General features: G+C 43.1%; 1 protein-coding gene across 11 annotated transcripts in view; it reads left to right on the top strand.

Annotated features, from left to right (window-relative positions):
• The first annotated feature begins 39 nt into the window (after positions 1-39).
• LOC138763479 (dynein axonemal assembly factor 4-like) overlaps positions 40-27,892 on the top strand; it is a 141,026-nt gene continuing 113,173 nt past the window's right edge. For 5 of the 11 annotated variants that reach the window (XM_069937698.1, XM_069937697.1, XM_069937701.1 and 2 more), the window contains exons 1-4: positions 40-218; positions 11,625-11,674; positions 14,637-14,820; positions 25,631-25,709. In XM_069937698.1, the coding sequence (XP_069793799.1) occupies positions 14,698-14,820; positions 25,631-25,709 (202 nt within the window). In that variant the 5' untranslated portion in view covers positions 40-218; positions 11,625-11,674; positions 14,637-14,697. The remainder of the gene's footprint in view (positions 219-11,624; positions 11,675-14,636; positions 14,821-25,630; positions 25,710-27,892) is intronic. The other 6 variants (XR_011357600.1, XR_011357597.1, XR_011357598.1 and 3 more) reach the window with 3 other exon arrangements.

Consider the following 27,892-nt stretch of genomic DNA (forward strand, 5'->3'; position numbering starts at 1 on the left):
TCATAATCACTGCCCAGGGTGCCCGCTGGAAGGGATGCTGGAGTCAAAGAGAAACCTTTGATGACGCCATTTTACTATGGCTGCCCTGCCATGTGGCGATACAAGCGGGGCTGGTTCACCATGAGGATGTGCACCGCCACAGGAGCACCATTTGGCCAAGTTTTCCATCTCCCTCCTGTATGGTGACTCTTCGCTTCTTTTTTACACAACCCACTATGGTGGGTATTCAGCAAATTTGTAGATGGTGTTATTGTCATACCGAGCCACACTGTCATAGATGTAAAGTGAGTAGAATAGGGGGCTATGAGCACAGCCCCTATGGTGCTCTGGTACTGATGTAGATTGTAGAGGAAATGTTCTCACTGATTGTGGCCTGTAAGGGAGGAAATCCATGATCCAATTATACAGTGGGGTGTTGAGTCCCAGGTCTTGAAGTTTGCTGATCGGTTTTGAGGGGATGATGGTGTTCAATGTTGAACTGTAGTCAATAAGGAGCATCCTGATGAATGCACCTTTGCTGTCCAGGTGTCCCAGGGCTTTGTGTAGAGCCAGCAAGTTGGCATCTGCGATAGCCGTGTGCTGCACTGAGTGAATTGGAACAGATCAATGTTGCTGCTCAGACAGGAGCTGATCTGCTTCAACACCAACCTTTTAAAGCACTTCATCACTCTTGATGTGAGTGCCATTGGTTGATAGTCATAACTCAAGACCATCCATGTCATTAACAGCCAATTGATTTGCATCCTGTTAACCACTCTTAACATTATTTTTACTCCAGTGTGAGAACTCCATGGCTGCAGTGGAATTGGCTGCAAAATTTACTTCTGTTATTTATCAAGATTAATATGACAGCGTCCAATCTTCCAACAATCCAGGCAAATCAGGAAATGTATGGGAACACCACCACTTCCAAGTTCTCCTCCAAACTGGGCTACTAACTGTCCAACATTGTGTCAGATATATTATTTCAGATATATTATTTCAGAATTGTCTGTCACATGAGACATTAGTACAGGTTGGCAATTTTCTTCTAAAATCAACTGAGGGGGTGAGGGTCATTTCAGAATTGGCAGGACAATCATGACCCCTGCAGTGGAGGAAATCATTATACACCATTTAGTGACTGGGTGGAGCATTAAGGAGAGTTGAATAATGGACTTTGTTCTACCTGGGCAGCAAGGAACAGGAACAGGTCACTTGCTGATTCTAACAGTATTTTCAAAGTGCTCTTTTAAAGCAGAGTTAGATGTTAAGTCAACTTTAGGGGCGGCATGGTTGGCGTAGCGGTTAGTGCAATGCTATTACCGCACCAATGACCTGAGTTTGAATCTGGTGCATTCTAGCATTTGTATGCTCTCCCTGTGACTGTGTAGTTTTCCTCCAGGTCCCATCCTTCAAAAATAACGTGGTTTGCAGGGTAATTGGGGTATTTTGACAGTACTAGCTCATGGACTATCATGCTCTGTGTCCAATTAAAGAAATAAATTAATGTTCATTGCATAGAGCTGCAGAAATGGACATCAATCACGCTGATTGAGATCATTTGGTATCCTTTTACCATCCAAAGAATAATTAATCATTTACAAGGCAATGTGATTAATCTTTTGATGAGCAACATTATCTTACTCAATTCATCTCCGCACATTAGACACATTCTTTATCAGTGAAGGAAAACAGAGGATTGAATTTGTTCATTTAATTGGGTTAAGTCACAATAACATTGAAATGCAAATTGAGTATGTTTTATAACATAGAACATATCAGGTTTAATGAGTCGATAACATAATTGCCCAGTTAGAAATCTTGATCGACCTTTCAATCTTGAGCATCCCTTGGGAATAATTCACAAAATGCCATGGAGTAGGCTTCCTTTTTAACTGCCTCGAAGTTTTGCAAGTGCTTATTAATATGTTTGATGAAGGTTTCAAATCAATAAAGATGTAGTTTGTCTATTCAGGACTTTAAAGTTAGAAAGATGTGACAAAACACATTTACATCTTTAGCCCAGACAGGTCTCACTATTTTTATGAAAAATGACAGATAAACTTACAATTCTGGGGTAACAATGGGAATAAACTTGCCTTAAGAACCTCTGGGATAAAACTGAGTTTTTGATTAAGAAAGGAGAATCATATGGGCATGTTGTCTGGTCATGATTCATTGACAACAGCAATATTTGCATGTCTCAATTGTGGAGCAACACGCAATATTCACATTACACATCAGCAAAATCTGTATCAACAGCATTTTGGTTTCAAAAGCAAGAATTCTGTAATTTCTGTTTTCAATTTATTAAAATGTCAGATTGCCAAGTTCAGATATTTATACAAAATTGACCTCAGTTGTCAGCAAGTGAAAAGACTTGAAAAGGGTTGTGGCTCTGGTCACAGCCATTTTGATAACCATTGCCCCCCCCCCCCGCCCCCCTCCAACAATGCTACTTAGCTTTGATCTACTTTTCCTCACAAAGGTTTGGCCTTGGGGAAAGCATTGGCTTTCAAATTATGCCTTTTAAGATTGAACACAGTTACAGCAAGTAATCGCTCACTTTCCTATTTGCCAGATTACGTTTTCTTATCCCATTTATCTTGATTATGAAATTCCATAACTATGCTTTCTCCAGAACAGAACAATCAGTGAACAGACAATAAAATTGAAGAAGTAATGTCAAAATTCAAAATACCCCTTGAGGAAATGCAAAACAGCAAATAATCTTGAGGCATTCTCTGAAAAATGTTCATTGTTCAATGATTAAAATGTGGCATACCGTGGTACCCCAATCTGAGGGCATGGATGAATCAAAAGATTTTCAACCTGCTAAGGGCGAGGATGATGACATTTCAGGTCGGTAATCCAGATCTCAACAAGGAGTCCAGGTATGACCTGCAGAAAGCCATCACAGAAACAAAGAGGCAATTCCAAGGGAAGCTCGAGACAGAGTCAGATACTCAATAGCTATGGTAGGGATTGCAGACCATTACATCCTACAAGGTTAGACTGAACACTAAAAAATGGCTTTGATGCTTCACTACCCAATCAGCTGAACAACTTTAATGCTTGCTTTGAGAAGGAGAACCTAACAGTATCAATGAGAATCCCTGCAGAAGCTGATGACCCTGTGATATCTGTCTCTGAGGCTGAACATCCTTCAAAAGGGTGAATCCTTGTAAGCACTAATGGTGTACCCTCCAGGGTACTGAAAATCCATGCCAATCAACTTGCATTGACATTTTCAATTTCTTATTGTTGCAGTCAGAGGTTCCCACCTGCTTCGAAAGGGCATCAATCATCATGGTGCCCAAGAAGAACAGAGTGAGCTGCCTCAATAACTATTGGCCAGTAACACTCACATCAACTGTGATGAAATACTTTGAGAGTTTGATCATGGCCAGAATGAACTCATACCACAGTAAAGATCTGGATCCAGTGCAATTCACCTACTGTCACAATCACTACACAGCAGATGCAACCTCACCAGCTCTCCGTTCAATTTTGGATCACCTCAACAACAGAAACACGTACATCAGGCTATTTTTCATTGACTACAGTTCAGCTTTCAACACCATCATACCTTCAGTACTGGTTAACAAGGTCCAAAAGGGCAGCATGGTTAGCATAGCGGTGAGCTCAATACTGTTACAGCACTAGTGACCAGGACCGGGGTTTGAAGGCCACGTTGTCTGTAAGGAGTTTGAACATTCTCCACGTGTAAGGGTGAATTTTCTCTGGGTCCTCCAGTTTCCTCTCCTCCCACCGTTCAAAACTTATGGGGGTTATAGGTCAGTTGAGTGTAATTGGGCAGCACAGTTTGTGGGCTGAAAGGGCCTGTAACCATGTGGTATGTCTAAGTTGGGGTGGCATGGTTAGCATAGCAGTTAGCACAGTGACTGGAGTTCAGATCTGGCACTTTCTGTCAGGAGTCATCGGCAAATTTGTAGATGGCATTTGAATTGTACCTCGCCACACAGTCATGGCTGCAGAGCAGTGGTTTTCAAAGTTCTTCCACTCACATACCACCTTAAGTAATTCTTACGCCATAGATGCCCTGTGATTAGTAAGGGATTACTTAAGGTAGTATGCGAATGGAAAGAACAAGTTTGAAAACTACTGTTTTAATCGTACCGAATTGACTCATTATGTGCATGGTTTCGTAACTCCAAAGGAAATGGGCCAATGACAAATTATTTCAGTAACAATTGGGTCTGGAGCAGTGGTTCTCAACCTTCCCTTCCCACTAACATACCACCTTAAGTAATTCTTACGCCATAGATGCCCTGTGATTAGTAAGGGATTACCTAAGGTAGTATGCGGGAGATCCAAAATGAGTGGTGGACTAGCCTCGCCAAACGAACACAGCTCAGCGCGGACATTGGCGACTTCAGGGGTTTCTACGAGGCTCTAAAGGCTGTGTACGGCCCCTCACCCCAAGTCCAAAGCCCGCTGCGCAGCTCAGACGGCAAAGTCCTCCTCAGCGACAAGATCTCCATCCTCAACCGATGGTCAGAACACTTCCAATCTCTTTTCAGTACCAACCGCTCAGTCCAAGATTCCGCCCTGCTCCAGCTCCCTCAACAGCCCCTAAGGCTAGAGCTGGATGAGGTTCCCACCCTGGATGAGACATATAAGGCAATCGAACAACTGAAAAGTGGCAAAGCAGCAGGTATGGATGGAATCCCCCCAGAAGTCTGGAAGGCTGGCGGCAAAACTCTGCATGCCAAACTGCATGAGTTTTTCAAGCTTTGTTGGGACCAAGGTAAACTGCCTCAGGATCTTCGTGATGCCACCATCATCACCCTGTACAAAAACAAAGGCGAGAAATCAGACTGCTCAAACTACAGGGGAATCACGTTGCTCTCCATTGTAGGCAAAATCTTCGCTAGGATTCTACTAAATAGAATAATACCTAGTGTCGCTGAGAATATTCTCCCAGAATCACAGTGCGGCTTTCGCGCAAACAGAGGAACCACTGACATGGTCTTTGCCCTCAGACAGCTCCAAGAAAAGTGCAGAGAACAAAACAAAGGACTCTACATCACCTTTGTTGACCTCACCAAAGCCTTCGACACCGTGAGCAGGAAAGGGCTTTGGCAAATACTAGAGCGCATCGGATGTCCCCCAAAGTTCCTCAACATGATTATCCAACTGCACGAAAACCAACAAGGTCGGGTCAGATACAGCAATGAGCTCTCTGAACCCTTCTCCATTAACAATGGCGTGAAGCAAGGCTGTGTTCTCGCACCAACCCTCTTTTCAATCTTCTTCAGCATGATGCTGAACCAAGCCATGAAAGACCCCAACAATGAAGACGCTGTTTACATCCGGTACCGCACGGATGGCAGTCTCTTCAATCTGAGGCGCCTGCAAGCTCACACCAAGACACAAGAGAAACTTGTCCGTGAACTACTCTTTGCAGATGATGCTGCTTTAGTTGCCCATTCAGAGCCAGCTCTTCAGCGCTTGACGTCCTGCTTTGCGGAAACTGCCAAAATGTTTGGCCTGGAAGTCAGCCTGAAGAAAACTGAGGTCCTCCATCAGCCAGCTCCCCACCATGACTACCAGCCCCCCCACATCTCCATCAGGCACACAAAACTCAAAACGGTCAACCAGTTTACCTATCTCGGCTGCACCATTTCATCAGATGCAAGGATCGACAATGAGATAGACAACAGACTCGCCAAGGCAAATAGCGCCTTTGGAAGACTACACAAAAGAGTCTGGAAAAACAACCAACTGTAAAACCTCACAAAGATAAGCGTATACAGAGCCGTTGTCATACCCACACTCCTGTTCGGCTCCGAATCATGGGTCCTCTACCGGCACCACCTACGGCTCCTAGAACGCTTCCACCAGCGTTGTCTCCGCTCCATCCTCAACATCCATTGGAGCGCTCACACCCCTAACGTCGAGGTACTCGAGATGGCAGAGGTCGACAGCATCGAGTCCACGCTGCTGAAGATCCAGCTGCGCTGGATGGGTCACGTCTCCAGAATGGAGGACCATCGCCTTCCCAAGATCGTATTATATGGCGAGCTCTCCACTGGCCACCGTGACAGAGGTGCACCAAAGAAAAGGTACAAGGACTGCCTAAAGAAATCTCTTGGTGCCTGCCACATTGACCACCGCCAGTGGGCTGATAACGCCTCAAACCGTGCATCTTGGCGCCTCACAGTTTGGCGGGCAGCAGCCTCCTTTGAAGAAGACCGCAGAGCCCACCTCACTGACAAATGGCAAAGGAGGAAAAACCCAACACCCAACCCCAACCAACCAATTTTCCCTTGCAACCGCTGCAATCGTGTCTGCCTGTCCCGCATCGGACTGGTCAGCCACAAACGAGCCTGCAGCTGACGTGGACTTTTTTACCCCCTCCATAAATCTTCGTCCGCGAAGCCAAGCCAAAGAAAGATGCGAATGGAAAGAACAAGTTTGAAAACCACTGTTTTAATCGTACCTAATTGACTCATTATGTGCATGGTTTCGTAACTCTAAAGGAAGTGGGCCAATGACAAAATATTTCAGTAACAATTGGGTCTGGAGCAGTGGTTCTCAACCTTCCCTTCCCACTCACATACCACCTTAAGTAATCCCTTACTAATCACAGAACACTTACGACATAGGGATTGAAAATCACTGGTGTAGAGCGGCTACACTGTTCTAACTGCTATGCTAGCCATGCCACCCCAACTTAGACATACCACGTCAGCAGAATCACAGATTCACAAAGTGACATAACAGGTGTGAAATAAATCAGCTAGTTGAGAGGTGTCACAACAACCTTGACATTAACAAAATCAACTTCAACATTAGCAAAACAAAGGAATTCATTGTGGACTTCAGGAGGGGGAAACCAGGAGAACATGAACCAGTCCTCATTGAGGGCTCAGCAGTGGAAAGGGTTAAGAACTTCAAATTCTTGGGTGTCAACATCTCTAATGATCTGTTTTGAAGCCTCCATGTTGATACAATCATGAAGAAAGATCTCCAGCAGCTATACTTCATTTGGAGATTGAAGAGATGTGGTTTGTCACCAAAGACTCTTGCAAATTTCTACAGGTGTATCTTGGAGAGCATTCTGACAGTTTGCATCACTGTCTGGTATAGAGGTGCCAATGCACAGGAGAGGAAAAGGCTGTGGAGAATTGTGAACTTGGCCACTGCCATTATGTGCATCAGTCTTCATTCCATCGAGGATAAGAGGCGATGTCTTAAGAAAGCATCATCTTCACACCATCAGGAAAGAGATACAGGAGCCTGAAGATGAACACCCAGCAGGATATAAAACAGCTTCTTCCCCTCTGTCATTAGGTTTCTGATTGGACAATGAACCTCAGATACTATCTCACTTCCTCTTCTTTGGCACTAATTAATTTATTGTTTAAAAAATGTAATTTATAGCAATATTTCCACCTGTGATGCTGCTGCAAAATAACTCATTTTGTGACATGTTCATGACAATAAATTCTGATTCTGATGTGAGGCAATTTGAAAATAATGTATATTTTAAAATGTATTATGAGGTCAAAGCCCTGACTGTTATTGAGTCTGCAGAACAGAAACAACATCTCAATCAAATGATGTGGAAAACTCAGACAACAGTCATCATTCCTGAGAATTCAAACAGCAAATATTAGTTCATGAATAAGCTAGTGAGTCATTGGATGAAGAGTTCATCCTGATCAAAACATTACATAGGAGTGGCTTCAAAAGTGATTGACAGCCTGCCCCTCTCAGGAAAGTTACATATCACCTTTGAATGCCATGCATTGTTGGTGAAGGAAATTAATGTTCAGATAGTGGAAATGTTGCCCATTACCTATTTGTTTTATCCTGTGCAGTGTCAATCTTCTTGATTATTTTTGGAGTGGAACTTATCCCAGCAAGAGAAAAAAATGCTTCTGATATGTCCAGCAGATGTGAAGGTTTTGGTCAAGCAAGCGGCGAGTTCTCCTCTATAAAACATTTTGCTCTTGCGGCTACAATATTTACCCAGATTAGTTTATGGTCAATGGATAATGGTGGAATGAGGGAATTTATTCTTGCTAATGCTGGTGAACATAAATGAAAAGTGTTTTAAACCTTGTTGGAGATGGTTATTGCCTGACACGAGTGTGACACAAATGTTACTTAACATCTCTGGCCTGGATGCTGTCCCTGTCATATATGTTGCCACTTTACACTGTATGGAGTTCTGAAAAAATGACTTGAATATAGAACAATACAGCACAGTACAGGCCCTTCAGCCCTCGATATTGTGCCGACCCATATATTCCTTCCTAAAAAAAAGTACTAAATCCTCCCTACCCCGTAACCCTCTATTTTTATTTCATCCATGTGTCTGTCTAAGAGTCTCTTAAATTTCCCCAATGTTTCAGCCTCCACCACCATCCCTAGCAAGGCATTCCAGGCACCCACAACTCTCTATGTAAAAAAAACTTACCCCTGATGTCTCCCGTAAACTTCCCTCCCTTAACTTTGTACACATGTACTCTGGTGTTTACTGATCCTGTCCTGGGAAACAGGTGCTGGCTGTTAACCCTATCTATGCCTCTCATAATTTTGTTGACCTCTATCTCTCATCCTTCTACACTCTAAAGAGCAAAGTCCCAGCTCTACTAACCTTGCCTCATAAGATTTTCCTCCCAATCCAGGCAACATCCTGGTAAATCTCCTCTGCACCCTCTCCCATAGCTTCCACATCCTTCCTATAATGAGATGACCAGAACTGAACACAATACTCTAAGTGTGGTCTTACCAAAAATTTGTAGAGTTACAATATGACTTTCTACTCCTGAATTCAATCCCCCATTAATGAATCCCAGCATTCCATAGGCCTTCTTAACTATCCTATCAACCTGTGCAGCGACCTTGAAGGATATATGGATTTGAACCCCAAAGTCACTCTGTTTCACCCACACTCTTAAGTAACCAACCATTATCCCTGAACTCATTATTCCGATTTGCCTTTCCTAAACGCATCACCTCACACTTATCCAGATTGAAATCCATCTGCCACATTTCTGCCCAACTCTGCATCCTGTCTATATCCTCTTGTAACCTTCAGCAACCTTCATCTCCATCCACAACTCCTGCAAACTTACTGACCCACCCTTCCACTATCCACACAGCCAAGGTTCCACTGATCCTGTGCCTCATGACATTCTGGATGAGTCTCTCATGTCAAATGCTAAAATCTATGTAGACCACATCTACCACCCTATCCTCATCAATTTCTTTTGTTACCACCTCAAAAAACTCAATTAGACTCATGAGGCATGCCCTTCCCTTCACAAACCCATGCTGACTGTCCTTGAGTATACTGTACTTCTCCAAATGCTCATAGATCCTATCCTTAAGAATCCTCTCCAAAAGTTTGCACACCACTGATGTAAGAATCACCGGTCTATAATTTCCAGGATTCTCCATATCACCTTTTTTAAACAAGGGAACTACATTTGCCATTCTCCAATCCTTTGGCACCTCCCCGGTGGCCAAAGAGGATTCAAAGATCATAGCTACTGCCCCATCTATCTCTTCTCTCACTTTCCACAACAGCTTGGGGTATATGGTGTTCGGCCCCGGGGATTTACCAATCATGATGTTTTTAAGCAGATCCAACACCCACTTCCTTAATCTCCACATTGTCCACCACACAGGCCTGTTCTCTTTCAAATTCATATTGATCAAAGTTCTTGTAAATACTAATGCAAAGTATTCATTTAAGTCCTCCCAACCTTCTCTGCCTTCAGGCACATGTTACCTCCTTTATCCTTTAGCAGCCCCACCTTCATTCTCTTCATCCTCCTGTTCTTCACATATGCATAGAATGCCTTGGGATTCTTCTTAATTCTACATGCAAGGCCTTCTTATGCCCCCTTCAAGCTCTGCTAGGTCCTTTCTTAAGCTCCTTCCTGACTACCATATACTTCTCATGAGCCTTTCCTGTTTCCTGCTTCCTCTATCTAATGTATGCTTCCTTCTTCCTCTTGACTAGTTGCTTGGCCTGCTTCATCAGCCACAGTTCCCCTTTCCTACAATCTTTTTCTTGTCCCAGTGGGACAAATCTATCCTAAATCCTGCAAAATTGGTCCCTAAACTTCCTCCCCATTACTTCTGAGCTGTCACTTTAAACATCTGTTTCCAATTTATTCTCATTAGTTCCAACCTCATCCCTTCCTAATTAGCCCTTCCCCAGTCAAGTAATCATCTACAAATAGGCCCACATTTGATAGAATGGAGGACCAGTCATGACAAATGCTGCTGTGGATAAAGGCACCACATAAACTACTTTGAGAAATTTGTGAAATTCCTTCTTCCGACTGAGTTGGTTGTTTCCCAGCAACCATGATCAAGCTTTTTTGTGCTGATCTCAGCCAATGGAAAATCACTCCTTCTGTATCAAACTTAGCTACTGTAATCTCTCCTCTGAAATTCAATTCTTGGCCATAAAAAAACTCAGCCGGCTACACAACTGGACCTGGAGCATTGTCTTTACCTCCGGAGCCAGGATGTTGTTGGGGATCACAGCCATTTCTCAAGATTATGTTGATGAACTAAACTGGCTGGGTAGCAACCTTTAAGGTGGGTGAGATCTCAAAAGGACTGATGGAAAACTATCACTAAACTGCAACAGGAGACTGCTTTTAGGATTAAGCTGGTATAATGTTGTTGTAGCATGGCATGAGTGTAATTTAATGGAAAAGGAGGTTTACTCTGTGACTGGATTTCTTGTACATGATCTGAGGGCAGAGAGAGGGAAACGTTTGATTCTTGATGTGGGCGCCTGTATTGGAAATATATTCCATTGGCTAATGCTAATATTGCTTATCTGCTTGGTTTATAAAATTCCAAACTCCACAGGAAGGACACTGTGGGACAAACGTTAATTGATCATGAATGTTATAATTTATTTTTATAAAGAACAACTTTAGGCAGATTCGACATGTGCCCTGGCAAGACGCTTGTAGTTATTGAGTAATGAGGCGTTACACAGACGTATTTAGCTAAACAGTGAATGGATTATTATTTATAATGGTGAAAGTTGCGGTAATTAGACCATTGCCAAAGTGTGCACCGCGAGCCTATACTTAGTGATTAAAGTATGGACTGTGAAATCTATAAAACTACCCTGCTTGGTTAAACTAAATGTTTGATGAGGATTTGAACTATGAAGTACGTTATGTGATTAAAACATGAAACAGAAGTTTGCCACCACTCAGGTATTGGATTAGACAGCTCAGGTTTTGTAAAGCTTGCAGAAATGTTAAAATGTGAAACAGATGCCAGGTTTGAAGTTTTTGACTTGCACAGTTCCAAACTTCTGTCTTGCTCTTGGTGTCTCAAAATGTAAAGTATTGGCTTTCGAGGTTTGTAACTGTGGAGAAGGAAAAGTCACAATTTCCAACTCATTGACCTCATCTCACTATCTAAATATTTGGTTTTGTTGGTAGATTGTGACTGATACCTCAGACCAAATACAATGTATTGAGGTATATATTGCAATCAATCTTAAAAATGTATCTGCAAGTTGCTTACAATCAATGTAAGCAAAACAATGAATCAATTTATCGATAAAATAGAAAACCAAACGTATCATGATAATAATTGTCTTCTACTTTTTTATTTTTCAGGATGTTGACAGCATTTATTGCCATCCATAATTACCCTTGAGAAGCTACTGGTGAGCCACCATCTTAAAATTATTAAGTTTTTCTGGTGAAAATACTTAGACAATGCTACTGCATAGGAAGTATTAGGATTTGGATCCAGAGGGAACAAAGGAATGTGTGGGACTCCAGAAAGAACATCAGGTTCCTTTGTTTCTGCTATGTTTGTCATTTGGAAGGTGTTTTCGGAATAGCCCGGTAACCACAATAAATTCATGATTGAATGGTAGGGCAGGTTCAATGGCTGGAATAGCCTATTTCTGCTCCAATGTCTTACGGTCTAAATCATGTGCTGGTGGTGAAGGGTATACGTATTAAGATTGGAGGATGGGGACACTGACTTTATTGTGTATGACACCAAGCATCTTGTGTGTCGTTGAAGCAACAGTCATTCAGTTAAATAGACGATTTTTCAACACACCTTTGACTTGTGTCTGAAAGTAATGGAAAATCTTTGGGATGCAGGAATGGAGTCATGAGTTGCAGAATAACCTGCTTCTGTGGTCTGGTCCTGTGGAAGGGAGGAGAAGAAGTGAGCTGCAGTGATAAGAGATTCCATAGTTAAGGGTAGAGATAAGAGGTTCTTGATGTTTGTCAAATGTGTTCAGAAAAGTTTTCCAAATCAATAATATAGAAGTACCAACTAGAGAAAATGCAATACTGAATCTCCTTTCAGGGAACGAGACAGGACAGGTGACAAAAGTAGGTGTAGGGGAATATTTTGGGTCCAGTGACCATAATGCCATTAGTTTCAACTTAATTGATAGGTCTGGGCCTTGGGTTGAGATTCTAAACTAGGGAAAGGCTCATTTTCAGCAAATGAGAAAGGATCTAGAATATGTGGATTGGGGTAAGTTGTTTTCAGGCAAGGATGTACAAAGTAAGTGGAAGATCTTCAAAGGTGAAATTTTGAGGGTATAGAGTTTGTATGTTCCTGTCAGGATTAAAGGCTTGGTTTGCAGGCATAGGGAAGAAAATTGGGGATCTGGTTTGGAAGAAGAGAGAAATAGATAACAGGTATAGGCAACATAGAGCAAATGAGGTACTTGAGGCACATAAAAAATGAAAGAAAAACCTCAAGAAAGAAATCAGGAGGCTAAATGAAGATATGAGGTTGCTTTGGCAGACAATGTGAAGGAAAATCCTAAGGGTTTCTGCAGGTATATTCACACCAAGACACAAGAGAAACTTGTCCGTGAACTACTCTTTGCAGATGATGCCGCTTTAGTTGCCCATTCAGAGCCAGCTCTTCAGCGCTTGACGTCCTGCTTTGCGGAAACTGCCAAAATGTTTGGCCTGGAAGTCAGCCTGAAGAAAACTGAGGTCCTCCATCAGCCAGCTCCCCACCATGACTACCAGCCCCCCCACATCTCCATCGGGCACACAAAACTCAAAACGGTCAACCAGTTTACCTATCTCGGCTGCACCATTTCATCAGATGCAAGGATCGACAATGAGATAGACAACAGACTCGCCAAGGCAAATAGCACCTTTGGAAGACTACACAAAAGAGTCTGGAAAAACAACCAACTGAAAAACCTCACAAAGATAAGCGTATACAGAGCCGTTGTCATACCCACACTCCTGTTCGGCTCCGAATCATGGGTCCTCTACCGGCACCACCTACGGCTCCTAGAACGCTTCCACCAGCGTTGTCTCCGCTCCATCCTCAACATCCATTGGAGCGCTCACACCCCTAACGTCGAGGTACTCGAGATGGCAGAGGTCGACAGCATCGAGTCCACGCTGCTGAAGATCCAGCTGCGCTGGATGGGTCACGTCTCCAGAATGGAGGACCATCGCCTTCCCAAGATCGTATTATATGGCGAGCTCTCCACTGGCCACCGTGACAGAGGTGCACCAAAGAAAAGGTACAAGGACTGCCTAAAGAAATCTCTTGGTGCCTGCCACATTGACCACCGCCAGTGGGCTGATAACGCCTCAAACCGTGCATCTTGGCGCCTCACAGTTTGGCGGGCAGCAGCCTCCTTTGAAGAAGACCGCAGAGCCCACCTCACTGACAAAAGGCAAAGGAGGAAAAACCCAACACCCAACCCCAACCAACCAATTTTCCCTTGCAACCGCTGCAATCGTGTCTGCCTGTCCCGCATCGGACTGGTCAGTCACAAACGAGTCTGCAGCTGACGTGGACTTTTTACCCCCTCCATAAATCTTCGTCCGCGAAGCCAAGCCAAAGTTCAAAAAAAAGTTCAGAGCAAAAGGATAGTAAGGGACAAAATTGATCCCCTTGAAGAGCAAAGTGGTTGATTTTGTATGGAACCAAAAGAGATGGGGAGATGTTAAATAGTTTTTTTTTCATCAGTATTCACTCAGGAAATGGGCACAGAATCATGGGAAGTAAGGAAAGCAAACAGTGAGGTTATGGAACCTATACAGATTAAAGATGAGGAAGTGCTTTCTGTCTTAAAGCAAATAAGGGTAGATAAATCCCCAGGACCTGACAAGATATTACCTTGGACCTTCAGGGAAGCTTAGTGTAGAAATTGCAGGGACTCTGGCAGAAATATTTAAGATGTCCTTAGCCATGGATTTGGTGCTGGAGGATTGGAGGATAGTTCATGTTTAACCTTTGTTTAAAAAAGGCTCCAAATGTAACCCTGGATATTATAGGCCAGAGAGCCTCACGTCAGTAGTAGGTAAATTATTGGAGGGCGTTCCAATAAATCAGATATGCAATTATTTTAATAGCCAGGAGCTGATTAAAGATAGTCAACGTGGCTTTGTTCATGGTAGGTTATGTTTAACCAATCTTATAGAGTTTTTCAGCAGCGTGTGCTCATGGGCTGGAAGGGCCTGTTACGGCATGTCTAAATAAATAAATAAGCTATACAGCAAAAACTAATAATATCTAATTTGTTGACAAAAAGACATGGGGGGTATACTAAACCTTTATAATGTTACTTTAATAACATCCAGTAAACTTCTGTTATGAAACCATGCATTGCATTCTGATAGGATAATACTGCTTGTCAACTGCTGGCTTGTCACCTCTCTAAACCGAGCTGCTGAATATCTGATGGCATTGCACATGATGTGCTGGAAGATGACAGAAGATTTCTTCAGACAATCCTGTTGCCTCGCCCATTCCAAAGACATGGCTAGCATGTTACTTCACAACTGTAAATTGCTCCGTGTGCAGGTGAGTGGTCATGTGATAATCAGCCCGCATTGTCAAGACAGAAAATAAACAGGAGAACCATGGAGTATATAATACAGTTTATAAGATTATGCTAGCGGGAGTGAGGAATATCAAGTTCAAGTAGACAGTGTCACCGTAGTCAATATTGAACCTCACTCAAAGATCACAAGGATTTGGTACAGTATTTGTGGCATATTTTGGTGGCATACTTCTCACAAGTTGATAATCAGGTTCTTTGAATTCATTTGAGGTACATTGTTTCAGTTCTTTATTAGCACTTGTTATTTTGGGTCTTTCTTAGGAAATGTAAATCACTGACATCAAACAGTTTAAGATTTCATGTCTTTAAACATTTGAAGTAATGTCTAGAGGTTCTGTATACTTTTGGGTTAAGATTTAATTATCAAATGCTAATTATTAGTCTGGAGAGTTAATCGAATCTTGAAGACACAAAAAGCAAAGGGGCTTCCTCTGGCCTCTGACAGTGAGGATGACTTAAAAATAGAACCTTTCATATTTGAATCTAGGAGTTGAGAATGTGGGAATAATAAAAAAATTGAATTGATGTGGGATTAATGTCATTTTTCTGTTTTCGTGACTCGCTCTACATTGTGATTTTCTTGTGATCCTCTGTTTATTTTGTGCACTCTGTTGTTTTCCCTTCTATTCAATTTTGCCATTGAAGTATGCGTATTCCTTGGAGTTATTTTGGTGCTTCCGTGATTGTAATTTTCTGAGAAGCAAGAAATGTGTTTTTGATAAATTCAGAGGCATGCAAATACCAATTGTTAATCCACCGCATCATCTTGTGCTCAATGGTTTTGCATGTTGCTGCCACACTTTGTGGGGACTGATTTGGCTGACAAGGAAATGTATGTCAAAACAAATAATAAGGCTAAAGCTTTGAGCAGGAGAGAGATTTCTCTGGGTTTGGAGCCCAGAGTTATACAGAGTTAGTGGGGGCACTACAGAAAGAGAAGAGAAGACTTACCGATTCGCGCCATGCTATTACAGTGACAGCAACTCAGGTTCAAATCTGGCGCCATGTTTAAGGAGTTTGTATATTCTCCCTGTGTCTGTGTGGGTTTCCTCTGGAAACTCGGGTTTCTTTCTAGCCTCCAAAATGCAAGAGCTTGTAGGTTAATTGGTGTATTCGGGCAACATGGGCTCATGGGTTGAAAGGACCCATTACTGTGCTATACCTCTCTTTTTAAAATTAAATATCTGGAGTTCTCTGGGCATCAAACTTCTTTTTCTGCATTGAACTACTTGTGACCATGTTGTCTTGCCTGCAGTATTTCTGTTGTTAATATTTCAGAAAAAAATGAAAACATGGACAAAGCATGTGGATTGGCAGCTAGCATTAAATGGAATCAAAATTCTACAGGCATGTAAATAAATAAATGAGTAACACAAGTGATTGTGAAGCCAATTAGGAACAAAAAAGGAGATCAACACAGAAAGGCAGATTACTTGGTAGAAATCTTACTGAATAATTTTTACCTGACTTTACCAAGGCAATATATGTTGCTAGAGTAAAAGAGAAGGTAACTGAGATCCTAAAGTGTCTTCTTTTCATAATCAGAGGAAATAGACCAGCTTTTCTTAATGAAGATGAATCACCAAATCTAAATGAGATTCATCTTGGTTTGCCATGGGACAAAATTACAAAATAAGCAGCGATAATTTTCCAGTTCTCTGAAATTGTCAGAGTGATTCCAGTGGACTGGAAGATTACAAATGTTGCACCCTTGTCCAAAAAAGAATGTAAAAATAACGCCAGCAACTACATGACCATTAGTTTAAAGTAAGGTAATGTGGGAGCTGCAAACAATAATATCAGGGCCAAGAAGTCTTTGGGCAAATTTGGTTTAATAAAGGAAAGCTCACTCAGTTTCATTTAACTTGCTTAAAATAAGCCAAGTGTTTTTGATGCAGTACAGACTAGGTTGATATGGATGCTGGTATTAATATTTTGCATATGGGCCTTCATATGTTTTGGCATCATTAGACAAAATTGTCTTTAGATATCAAAGTGGAGAGCTATGGTGAAAGTTTTTTTTTTTGGAGCTTGGGGTCGAGTGCAATGATATTCCACAAGGTTCATTACTAGAAACTGCAGTTTTCTTGAATTGTCTTTATTACTTGGACCTGAAAATTTTGGATGTCATTTCAAAATGTACAAATGACACAAAGCATGGATATGTGATGGAGAAACAAAGAAGGCTGTGATATATTTCAAAAGGGAAGTAGGCTGGTGTAAAAGGTGAGTCCATGGCAGATGAAATTTAATGTGGGAATGTACAGTGTTGCCTTTTGGCAGGAAGGTCGAGGCACGGCAACATCATGTAATGGGAAAGCAGCTCTGCAAAGGTCAAGGATGTAACTTGACAGGTCTTTGAAAGCAGCAGGAAATAACCTTTTTTAAAAATCATTCAAAGAAAAAGATGGGATACAGCCAGAGAATATAATAATAATCCTGATTATGCTGAACCTCTTAAAAATATAATTCTTTGACCCAAGCTGTACATATTATTTTGGTCAGCTCCTGAAAGGCTGTGAGATCCCTTGTAGAGGACCCAAAAAAGATTTTGTAGAATGATGTTATATTGCATTTGAAGTTCCACAAGGCACAAAATAAAGGTCAAAATGTCCAACCCAGAACCCGCCAAGTGTTTTGCTTTGAGTTGTCATTGCACCACAAGCTGATCATTATGCTTGTACTCAGTAGGTGAAACTTTCAATGCAGTTCATTGGATGTCCACTGTAAAGTCCAATCCCCTAATGATCTCATTGCCAAATGCAGGAGTGTGTATAAATGGCCCATTCACTTGTTGATGATAGCAATGTTAAAGACATACCCTCCTGAAGCCAGCTCTTTGGGTCCATAGCCTTTGCTTGACAGCTGAGTTCAGGAAAATTATTACTATTAATAAAGCAATTGATTCACACTGAACTGATTTGGTGATAAGCAGGGGGTGAACATAATTGTCAAGCTTCATGCTAGAGGCTTCTGCATTCTACTCCAGGTGCCTAAAACAGACACGCTTACCCTCATTGACCAGAAGAGCAGGAACATTATGTTACAACTGTACAAGACGACAGTCAGACAACACTTGGAGGATTGCACCAGTTCTGATTACCCATCAATAGGAGAGATGACATTAAGATTGAAAAGGTGCAGAAAAGATTCCCAAGAATGTTAATGGGACTGTTGGGCTTGAATTATAAGGAGAAACTGGATGGGCTGGGACTTTTCTCTCTGGAGGGTAGAAGGCTGAGGGCAAATCTTATTGAGGTTAATAAGATTATGAGGGGTGTGATAAGGCAAATATAGTGGGGTTTTTTTTACAAGCACAGGAGAGTCCTACTGCAAGGCAAAGGTTTAAAGTGAAAGGGGAAATATTTAAAAGGAGTCTGAAGGATGCCTTCTTCACAGAGGGTGATAATTATGTGGAATGAGCTACCAGGGGAAGAGTTGGAGATGAGTACAATTGTAATGCTTGAAAGACACTTAGACATGTACATGTTGTCCTGTGCTCCTCCCCTGCCCTTGCTTCCCTCCTCCCAAGCCTTTTTATTTCAGGCACCTGACTATTTGCTCATTGTGGTGAATGTCTGCCAAGCTGCCTGTCTCCCCTCTGGCGAGCCTTACTCCCCTTGGATATAACTGTATATACACCTATTGTCTTTCATTATTGTACCATGAGTTTCTGCTAATAAAAGCCATGACTATTGTTTGACCACATCGTCTTTGTCTACTTCATCAACTGGCACTTCAATTTTATTAGCAGAAATGGACACAGCACTCAAGCCAGAGTGGCTGACAGTCGACCAGTCTGCCCCGAGGGCCAGAAAAATTTTCAACCACTGGATTGCTTGTTTTGATTACTACATGGCTCGAAACAATGTGGTCGATGAGGTGATAAAATGAAGCCACCTGAATTCTCTGCTGGGTGAGGTCCCTATCGCCGTAACGCAAGGAGCTACCACTCTGGCTATAGCCCGGGAACGTCTGACTGCTTACTATGTGGCACTATAGAACCTGGGGTAAGTGATGCTGCCTATGCTCCTTGACTCGCTGGCAAACGAATGTGATGTCAGGGCAGTCAATGTGCAACAATACCGCAATGCCTTGAAGCTGGATGCTTTTGTCAACGGGATTGACTCCAGTTACAACTGACAGAGGCTGCTGGAGATGGAGCCCTTAACCTACGACTAGGCAGTCACTCTAGCCAAAACACTGAGAAGTGCCATGTGGTCCAGTGAAATTGTAGAAACCAAAATGGAAACATCCAGGAGTGCTGGAACCCTGAAGGAAAGAAAAGGGTAAACCCCTGAAAAATGCTACTTCTGTGATAAGAGATGGCACCCCAGACAGAAGTGCCTGGCTCGATTTGCTACCTGCAGCTATTGTGGGAAACTCAGCCACTTCGCTAAAGCGTGTAAGGCGAAAAGTACTCCCACTGATAAGAAGAGAAGCACCAAGAAAATGCGTCCTGGAGCTGCAGGAATGGAATACAACTGTGAAAAGGGGGAATCTTCAGACGAGCAGGCTGAATTGACTTCAAGTGACGGCGAGGTGAGATCCCCTGTGATAGCTCAACTGTCTGTAAAGCTTGGGGGATGTTATGGACTGGAATGGTCAACTACGAAGGGGGAGGTGAATGGAGAGACTCTTGATTGCCTAATAGACTCAGGGAGTACTGACAGCTACATCCACGAGAAAGTTGCCAGAGGCTTAAATTTGCGGAGATATCAAATGAACCGAAAGATATCGATGGCTTGTAGTGAACCTACAAAAACTGTATGGGACAAGTGTAAAGTTACTTTAAATTTGCAGGGGCCTTGCCTTGCTGATGTTTGGCTCTTTATTATGCTGGAGCTCTGTGCCCCCGTGTTACTGGGGTTAGACATTCAATCTCAGATGAACAGTGTAGTGTTAAATTTTGGTGGGCCACTACCCACACTTACAATCCCCCGCGCTAGTTACTGCAGTCTGTCCACATTAAAAATCAAAACTCCTTCCCTTTTCAGTGATTTATCTCAAGTGTCAGCCAATTGCCACTAAGAGCCGTTCTTACAGCAAAGAGGATCGGGAGTTTATCAAAGCAGAGACCCAGAGACTCCCAAAGAGGGAGTAATTGAACCTAGTATGAGTCGTGGTGGGCCCAAGTGGTAGTCGTGAAAAATCACACTAAGAGACGACTGGCTATTGACTACAGCCAGACAATCAACCGTTACACGAACCTGGATGCCTACCCCCTGCCATGCATCAATGAAATGATTAATCAGATAGTGCAATACAAAGTATACTCCACTATCGACCTCAAAGCCCCTTATCACCAAATCCCCATTAAGAAAAGGAAATGGCCCTATACGGCTTTTGAGGCTGATGGGGGTTATACCAGTTTAAAAGGGTACCTTTTGGGGTCACTAATGGTGTGTCTGTGTTTCAGAGGGAAATGGATAAGATTGTTAGAACATATGAGTTACAGGGTACGTTTCCCTATCTGGATAACGTTACTATCTGTGGGAAAACACAGGCTGAGCACGACAACAATTTAAAGAAATTTTTAGCAACAGCTAAAGAACTCAACCTTACATTTAATGAGGGCAAATGTGTGTTCAACGCGACAGAGCTACCCATTCTGGGCTACATTGTCCACAAGTGCGAAATCCACCCCGACCCGGAAAGAATGGCTCCCTTAAGAAGTTACCACCCCCAGACTCAGCAAAAGCCCTTAAAAGGTGTGTGGGATTCTTTTCCTACTACTGCAAATGGGTTCGGGAATACACCACAAAGGCACGCCCTCTGTTTGACACTAAATCTTTTCCTCTCTCTCCAATGGCCTTGAAGACTTTCGAGAGAATTAAAGTTGATATTGCCAAGGCTGCACTCTCGTCCATTGACGAGGATGTCCCATTCCAAGTGGAAATTGATGCCTCAGATTGTGCCTTGGCAGGAACCCTTAATCAAAAGGGCAGACCTGTGGCAGTCTTCTCCCGCACGTTACACGGACCTGAACTTAAACATCCTGCCATTGAAAAAGAAGCCCAGGCTATTATTGAAGCTGTTCACTACTGGAGGCACTTTCTAGCCAGCAGAAAATTTACTCTTGTCACTGATCAGAAATCTGTAGCTTACATGTTCAGTACTAAACACAAAACTAAAATCAAGAATGATAAGATGGCACGCTAGCGAATAGAACTCTCAACTTATAATTATGAGATCCAGTACAGACCGGGCAGGTTAAATGATCCCTCTGACGCATTGTCACGATCTGCTGCTGGTGCTCAGCTGGAGGGGCTAAAAGAGATCCATAGCAGACTGTGCCACCCAGGAGTCATGAGGTTCTTCCATTACATAAGGGCTAACAACCTTCCATATTCTCTGTAAGAAGTCAGAAACCTGACTAAAAGCTGTCCGGTTTGCGCAGAATGCAAACCGCAATACTTCAAAGCTCTGGAGGCCATTCTTATCAAGGCAACCCGGCCTTTTGAGAGGATAGCTTAGATTTTAAAGGGCCGATACCTTCCAACAACAAAAATGTATATTTCCTTACTGTAATTGACGAATATTCCAGGTTTCCCTTTGCAATACCCTGCCCTGACGTCTCATCAGCGTCTGTCATTAAGTCACTTGACTTAACACTTGACACTTTTCAGCATTTTTGGTTTTCCCAATTACATTCATACCAATAGGGGCTCAGCATTCATGAGTGCTGAACTGTGGCGAGCCATGCTATGAAAGGGGATTGCCACCAGCCGTACCACGAGCTACAACCCGCAGGTCAAAAGGGCTAATGCTACAGTCTGGGAGACTGATAATCTTGCTTTAAAAACACATGGTTACCCTGTTACTCGGTGGCAGGAGGTGGTGCCTGAGGCACTACATTCTATTTGGTCTTTATTGTGTACTGCAACAAATCAAACACCTCAGAAACGTATGTTTGCCTTTCCTAGGAAATCAGGAACTGTGATGGACTTGCCAGCCCGTTTATCTGAGCCTGGAACCATGCTTCTGAAGAGCCACGCTCAGGAGCGTAAAACAGACCCCCTAGTCCAATCAGTTCAGCTACTGCTTACCAACCCCAACTTCGGTCATGTAAAAATCCCAGACGGGAGTACTGACACTATACCCCTAAGAGATCTGGCCTCACCTGGTTCGCCCCTTCCTCGTACCCCTACTCAGACTGAGACTGAGAGGTTGGACTCACCCCCCACCCCCAGCAGCCTGTGACCCCTAGTAAACTTTCAGGTGGCCATGCTGAGGCTCCAATGCCTCACTCTGGCGATTCTGGAGCGGGTCCAGAAGTCAGTCCTTCCCACTCTACAGACCCAGGAACTGTACCAGTTCCCAAGGTTGCAAAAGAGCCACCTGTTTTGAGACGAAGCACCAAAATTTGTAAACAACTTGATAGGCTGACATGTTCATAAAACATCTCATTATATTTCGATTGCTTGCTAGATACTGGTGTATTTTGGCTGTTAGAGTATTCTCAATGCCAAACATGGTATCCATGTATCGCTTGCTTCAGTCTTTCCTAGCAGCTGTCCTTTTGATTTTAACCCTTCTTCTGCCGGGGGGAGACTGTGGTGAATGTCTGCCAAGCTGCCTGTTCCCCCTCTGGCGAGCCTTGCTGTACTAACATTGGCTGTGCATTATCTCTACTGTTAAGGACACTCCCCTTGGGTATAACTGTGTATGCACCTAAAAGCCATGATTATTGTTTGACCATGTCGTCTTTGTCTACTTCATCAACTGGCACTTCCCTCATACCTTGAAGAAGGGCTCAAGCCCAAAACATTAGTTAAGTATCTTTACTTCCTATGGATGTTGTGTGACCTATTGAGTTCGTCCAGCATTTTTGTGTTTTTACTACAATCACAGCATCTACAAACTTCCCTGTTTCACTCCCTTTGGTTGCTCCAATGCGAAATCTAATTGAGGCATGCCTATCCTGAACAAGTTTTCCTCCTCTCTTCAAAGCAAGTTCTGTGGCAGTCTCTGTGAAAGAATAAGTTTAACTAATATGCTTAACAAAAGGTTAATGAATTAGGTGAGAAAATACAGTAATTGCCTTGCAGCAAGGTGGAAATGTAATTGCCTTTTAACATGACATTTCCTTGTGCTGTTTTTCTTTGGCTTGGCTTCGCGGACGAAGATTTATGGAGGGGGTAAATGTCCACATCAGCTGCAGGCTCGTTTGTGGCTGACAAGTCCGATGCGGGACAGGCAGACACGGTTGCAGCGGTTGCAGGGGAAAATTTGTTGGTTGGGGTTGGGTGTTGGCTTTTTCCTCCTATGTCTTTTGTCAGTGAGGTGGGCTCTGCGGTCTTCTTCAAAGGAGGTTGCTGCCCACCGAACTGTGAGGCGCCAAGATGCACGGTTTGAGGCGACATCAGCCCACTGGCGGTGGTCAATGTGGCAGGCACCAAGAGATTTCTTTAGGCAGTCCTTGTACCTCTTCTTTGGTGCACCTCTGTCTCGGTGGCCAGTGGAGAGCTCGCCATATAACACGATCTTGGGAAGGCGATGGTCCTCCATTCTGGAGACGTGACCTACCCAGTGCAGTTGGATCTTCAACAGCGTGGATTCGATGCTGTCGGCCTCTGCCATCTCGAGTACTTCGATGTTGGGGATGAAGTCGCTCCAATGAATGTTGAGGATGGAGCGGAGACAACGCTGGTGGAAGCGTTCTAGGAGCCGTAGGTGATACCGGTAGAGGACCCATGATGATTTGAGTTGGGGCTCAGTGTAGAGAATGAGTTACTGAACTCTTTCTTTGAACCCTCTTCTCCTGCTGGCATTGTCAAGGTTGAATAAAGAAACTGTTGTGAGCTTAATTGGTTCTGCTGTTTGTTTTATTACAGCATGGAATCTCTCTCACTGCTCCCCCTCTGCAGTCCCAGCTGTTCTCAAGCTCTCTGACCATGTACTCATCCAGACTCATTTCCACTGCCACGTGTCCTTCTTGGCTCCAATTATGGCCTTTGCCTTTCACCCTTTCTTCTCTCCTCCCCCAGCTTTTTTATTCAGGCATCTGCCTGCTTTTTGCTCATACCTTGAAAAAGATTACAAGATCACAAGTTAAAGGAACAGAAGCAGGCCACTAAGCCCATCGAGTCTGTTCTGTGACTCTACACTAACATGAACTATACTCACACCTAGTTCCAATTTCCAGGCTTTTCCCCATATCCCTTGATACCCTTACTAATGAGATACTCATCCATTTCCTGTTTAAATACTCTCAGTGATCTGGCCTCCACTGCTTTGTGTGGCAGTGAGTTCCACAGATTAACGAGCCTCTGACTAAAGAAGTTCTTCCTCCTCTCTGTTTTAATTGGATATCTTCTCATTTTAAGACTATGACCCCTTGTCCTCGATTCACCCATCAAGGGAAACATCTACATTCACTCTGTCAAAACCTTTCAATATTCAGATTGTCTCTATGAGATCCGCCCTTATTCTCCTGTACTCCAACTAATAAATCCCAAGACCTGCCAAACGTTCCTCATACGTTAACCCCTGCATTTCAGGCATCATCCTAGTAAATCTCCTCTGCACCCTCTCCAACAACCTCACAACCTTTCGAAGATAAGGGGCCCAAAATTGTACACAGTACTCCAAATGGGGTCTTACCAGTGCCCCATAGAGACTTATTAACACCTCTCTACTATGCCAACATAGCATTCACTTTCTTTACTACCAATCCCACCTGGGTATTAACATTTAGATTTCTCTGTACGAGGCTGCCCAGGTCTCTGCACCTCCGAGGACTCACACGCGAAAACATTAGTTATACAGTACAACTCAGATTATCCAAAATCAGATCTTCCAAAATCCTCATTTATCAGAAATTTTTTATCTGAAATTAGAATGACGATTGTCCCTTTTTCAGGTAACTCCCTCCCCCCTCTCTTTCCATTTCTTTTTTATCTTCTCTAATTGACTTTTCTCTCCAACTCTCCCTCTCAAATTGCGTGCCACTGTCTCCCAGCTGCAAGAGGTTGGAAGAATCCCTTGTCCCGGCATCATCAAGCAGAGCGGCCTCCTGGCAACAGTGGGTGGCTTCTGGCAAGAGCTGGGACATTGGGCTCCCAGCAGGAGCGGGGATGTCAGGTTCTGGGCAGGAGCAGGGTTGTTGGGCTCCCAGCGGGAGTGGGGACTTCAGGCTCCGGATAGGAGTGGATCCTTGGGGTCCCATGCAGGAGTGGGGCCTCAGTGGGGAGGTGTCGATCAGCGGCAGAAAGCATTTTTTTGATGAGAATTAAACATTATTTTAATTCTTAAAAAGCCTTCCCTTATTGTTTGTTGTTTAAACGCTGTTACAAGTGATTTGCTGTTGCTACTGGGCTGTTTTTTTAAAAATGACCAGTTCTCTGAAAAAAAATGTTTATCCGACATAGATCCTGTCACGACCATTTCGGATAATCGGGATTGATTTTATATCTTTACCTTCTATGGACACTGCATGACCTATTTAGTTCCTCCAGCAGTTTTCTGTTTTTCTTACAATTTCAGATTCTGCAAACCTTCGTGTTTCACTATGTAAATAGTTCCAGTTTAAAGGAATGTGGGTCAAATGCAGACAGATGGGCATGGACAAATTGGACTGAAGGGTGTATTTTTGCACTCTACAATTCTATGACTCTAATATATCAGAGGACAGTAGAAATAGAAGATTGAAAGTAAAATAATTTTTGATGTTGAAAATCTTTTAGCTAAAACTATTGTCTTGAAAAGGGAAGGATCATGAATGAGAAGATTGGTGAGGTATCTTAAAATGCTAATATTTCATACCAGCAGATGTTTTCACCGTCCTTGGCCATGGGTGACAGTCAAAGATCAAAAGATAAGCCTCAACTACAATACATCGATGAAGGTCTCAAGTCTGAAACATTGATTATATATCTTTATCTTTGCTATATGAAGTACACAATTTGACCTGCTGAGTTTCTGCAGCATTGTATTTTTTTACCTTGGCCTCAACTACAGGTCAGCGTATAGTAGTAAGGAAACTATTGGAAAAAATTCTTGTAGAAAGGAGTTAGTATGGTTTTGTGCATACTAATTCCTTTACCAAACCTGATAAAAGTTTTTGAATGCAAGCTAATTGATTGAAGCAAGGTGGCAGGCGCGATACAAATAGTCTTCACCAAAGCTCTTGAGACAATATGTTCATCCAGAAATTTAAGGCACATAGAACCCAAGATGTTTTGACAAACTGTGCCCAAAATTAGCTTGGAGATAGGACACAGAGGGTGATGGTCTGTAACCAGTGATGTACCTCAGGGATCGGTGCTGGGACCTGTGTTGTTTGTCTGTGATCTTAACAGTAATTTTGCTGATGGCACAAAAGTTGGTGGACTTGTCAGCAGTTGCTGAAGGACACAGAGGGACTGAGATCATTTGGAAAGTTGAGTGGTTTAGTGGTAGATGGAATTTAATCCAGTTAAGTGTGAAGTCATGCATTTTGGGTAATCTAATATTTGCCAGATATGTATAGTAAACAGAGTAGCATTGAGGTGTAGGTTAATCACTCTCTGAAAATGGTGGTACAGGTGAAGAAGGCATTGAGCTTGCTTGCTTTCATAGGCAGAGGTACTAAGTATAAGAGTTGGTACATTATGTTGGAACTATACAAAACATTGGTGAGGGCACACTTGGAAACTGAGTGCAGTTCTGGTCACACACCACAGAAAGTATGTGGTAGAGCAAGAAAGGGTGTTATCTGGAATGAAGGGATTTAGTTAAAGGAGAGATTGGATAGTCTGGGACTGGTCACACTGGAGCACTGGAGGATGATGGGTGACCATACAAAAGTTTATAAAATTATGAGGGGCAGAGAGTGGGTCGATAGACAAAGTTTTTTTAAAAAATCAGAGTTGAAAGTTTTGAGGACATAGATTTTAGGGGCAATATTTGAAAGAGATCTGTACAACAATTCTTTTTACGTGGAATTATATAGAACAAGCTGCAGAGGAGATTGTAGTTGCACATACAATCACAGTACAAAAGCATTTGGACAGGTATATGGTTCAGCTGGAGTCGGAGGAGGAGCTTGGAGAGAGTCAGGCTGTGAGTCAGAGGAGGAAGAGCTTGCTGAAAGTGACAGGGTTAATTGGTCAAGGGGCCAATAAAAGGAGTGAAAGGGGAGGGAGCGGCCAGCGAGGAGCGGAAGAAGAAAAGGTAAGCTGAGTTATTTGCCTTCGTATTCAGAGTCATGCTCTGAATAGTGCTCTGTACTGGGTGTCAGATGTGGGAACAATGGGTGACCTCCACTCTCTCAAATGGCCACATCTGCACCAGGTATACTGAGATGCAGTTACTAAGGGAGCGAATTAGGGATATGGAATTGCAGATTGATGACCTGCGGCTTGTAAGGGAGAGTGAGGAGTTAATCGACTCAACTTTCAGGGCAATAAATACTCCAGAACCCGTGTCAGGTAAGTGGGAAACTGTCAGGGGGGGAAATAAAAAAGCGATAAAAACGGAGAGCACACCAGTGACTATCCCACTCAGCAACAGTTATGTCGTATTGGATTCTGTTGAGGGAGATGACCGGACGGAAGATGGCCACGGGCACCAGGTCAATGGCAATGAGCCTGGAAGAGTGGTGCAAAAGAAAAGGAAAAGGAGAAATGGAGTAGTTATTGGGGACTCCATTTGTCAGGGGTACAGACAGGAGGTTCTGTGAGCAAGATAAGTATACCCGCATGGTGTGCTCCTCCCTAGTGCAAGGGTACGAGATATCACAAATCGGGTCCAAAATATTCTGAGAGGAGAAGGAGAGCAGCTTGATGTCTTGGTACATCTGGGTACAAACGACATTGACAAGAAAAGGGAGGAGGTAATGAAAAGGGATTACAGTGAGCTGGGACGAAAGCTGAAAGACAGGAACGCTAGGGTGGTGATCTCGGGATTACTACCTGTTCCAAATGCAAGCGATGAAAAGAATGTAAGGATAAGGAAAATGAACATGTGGCTGAGGTGCTGGTGTACAAGGCAAGGATTTGGCTTCTTGGATCATTGGGATCTCTTTTGGGGAAGGCATGATCTTTACAA

The sequence above is a fragment of the Narcine bancroftii genome, chromosome 5, assembly GCF_036971445.1.
Source record: "Narcine bancroftii isolate sNarBan1 chromosome 5, sNarBan1.hap1, whole genome shotgun sequence".
In the NCBI taxonomy this organism is placed as follows: domain Eukaryota; kingdom Metazoa; phylum Chordata; class Chondrichthyes; order Torpediniformes; family Narcinidae; genus Narcine; species Narcine bancroftii.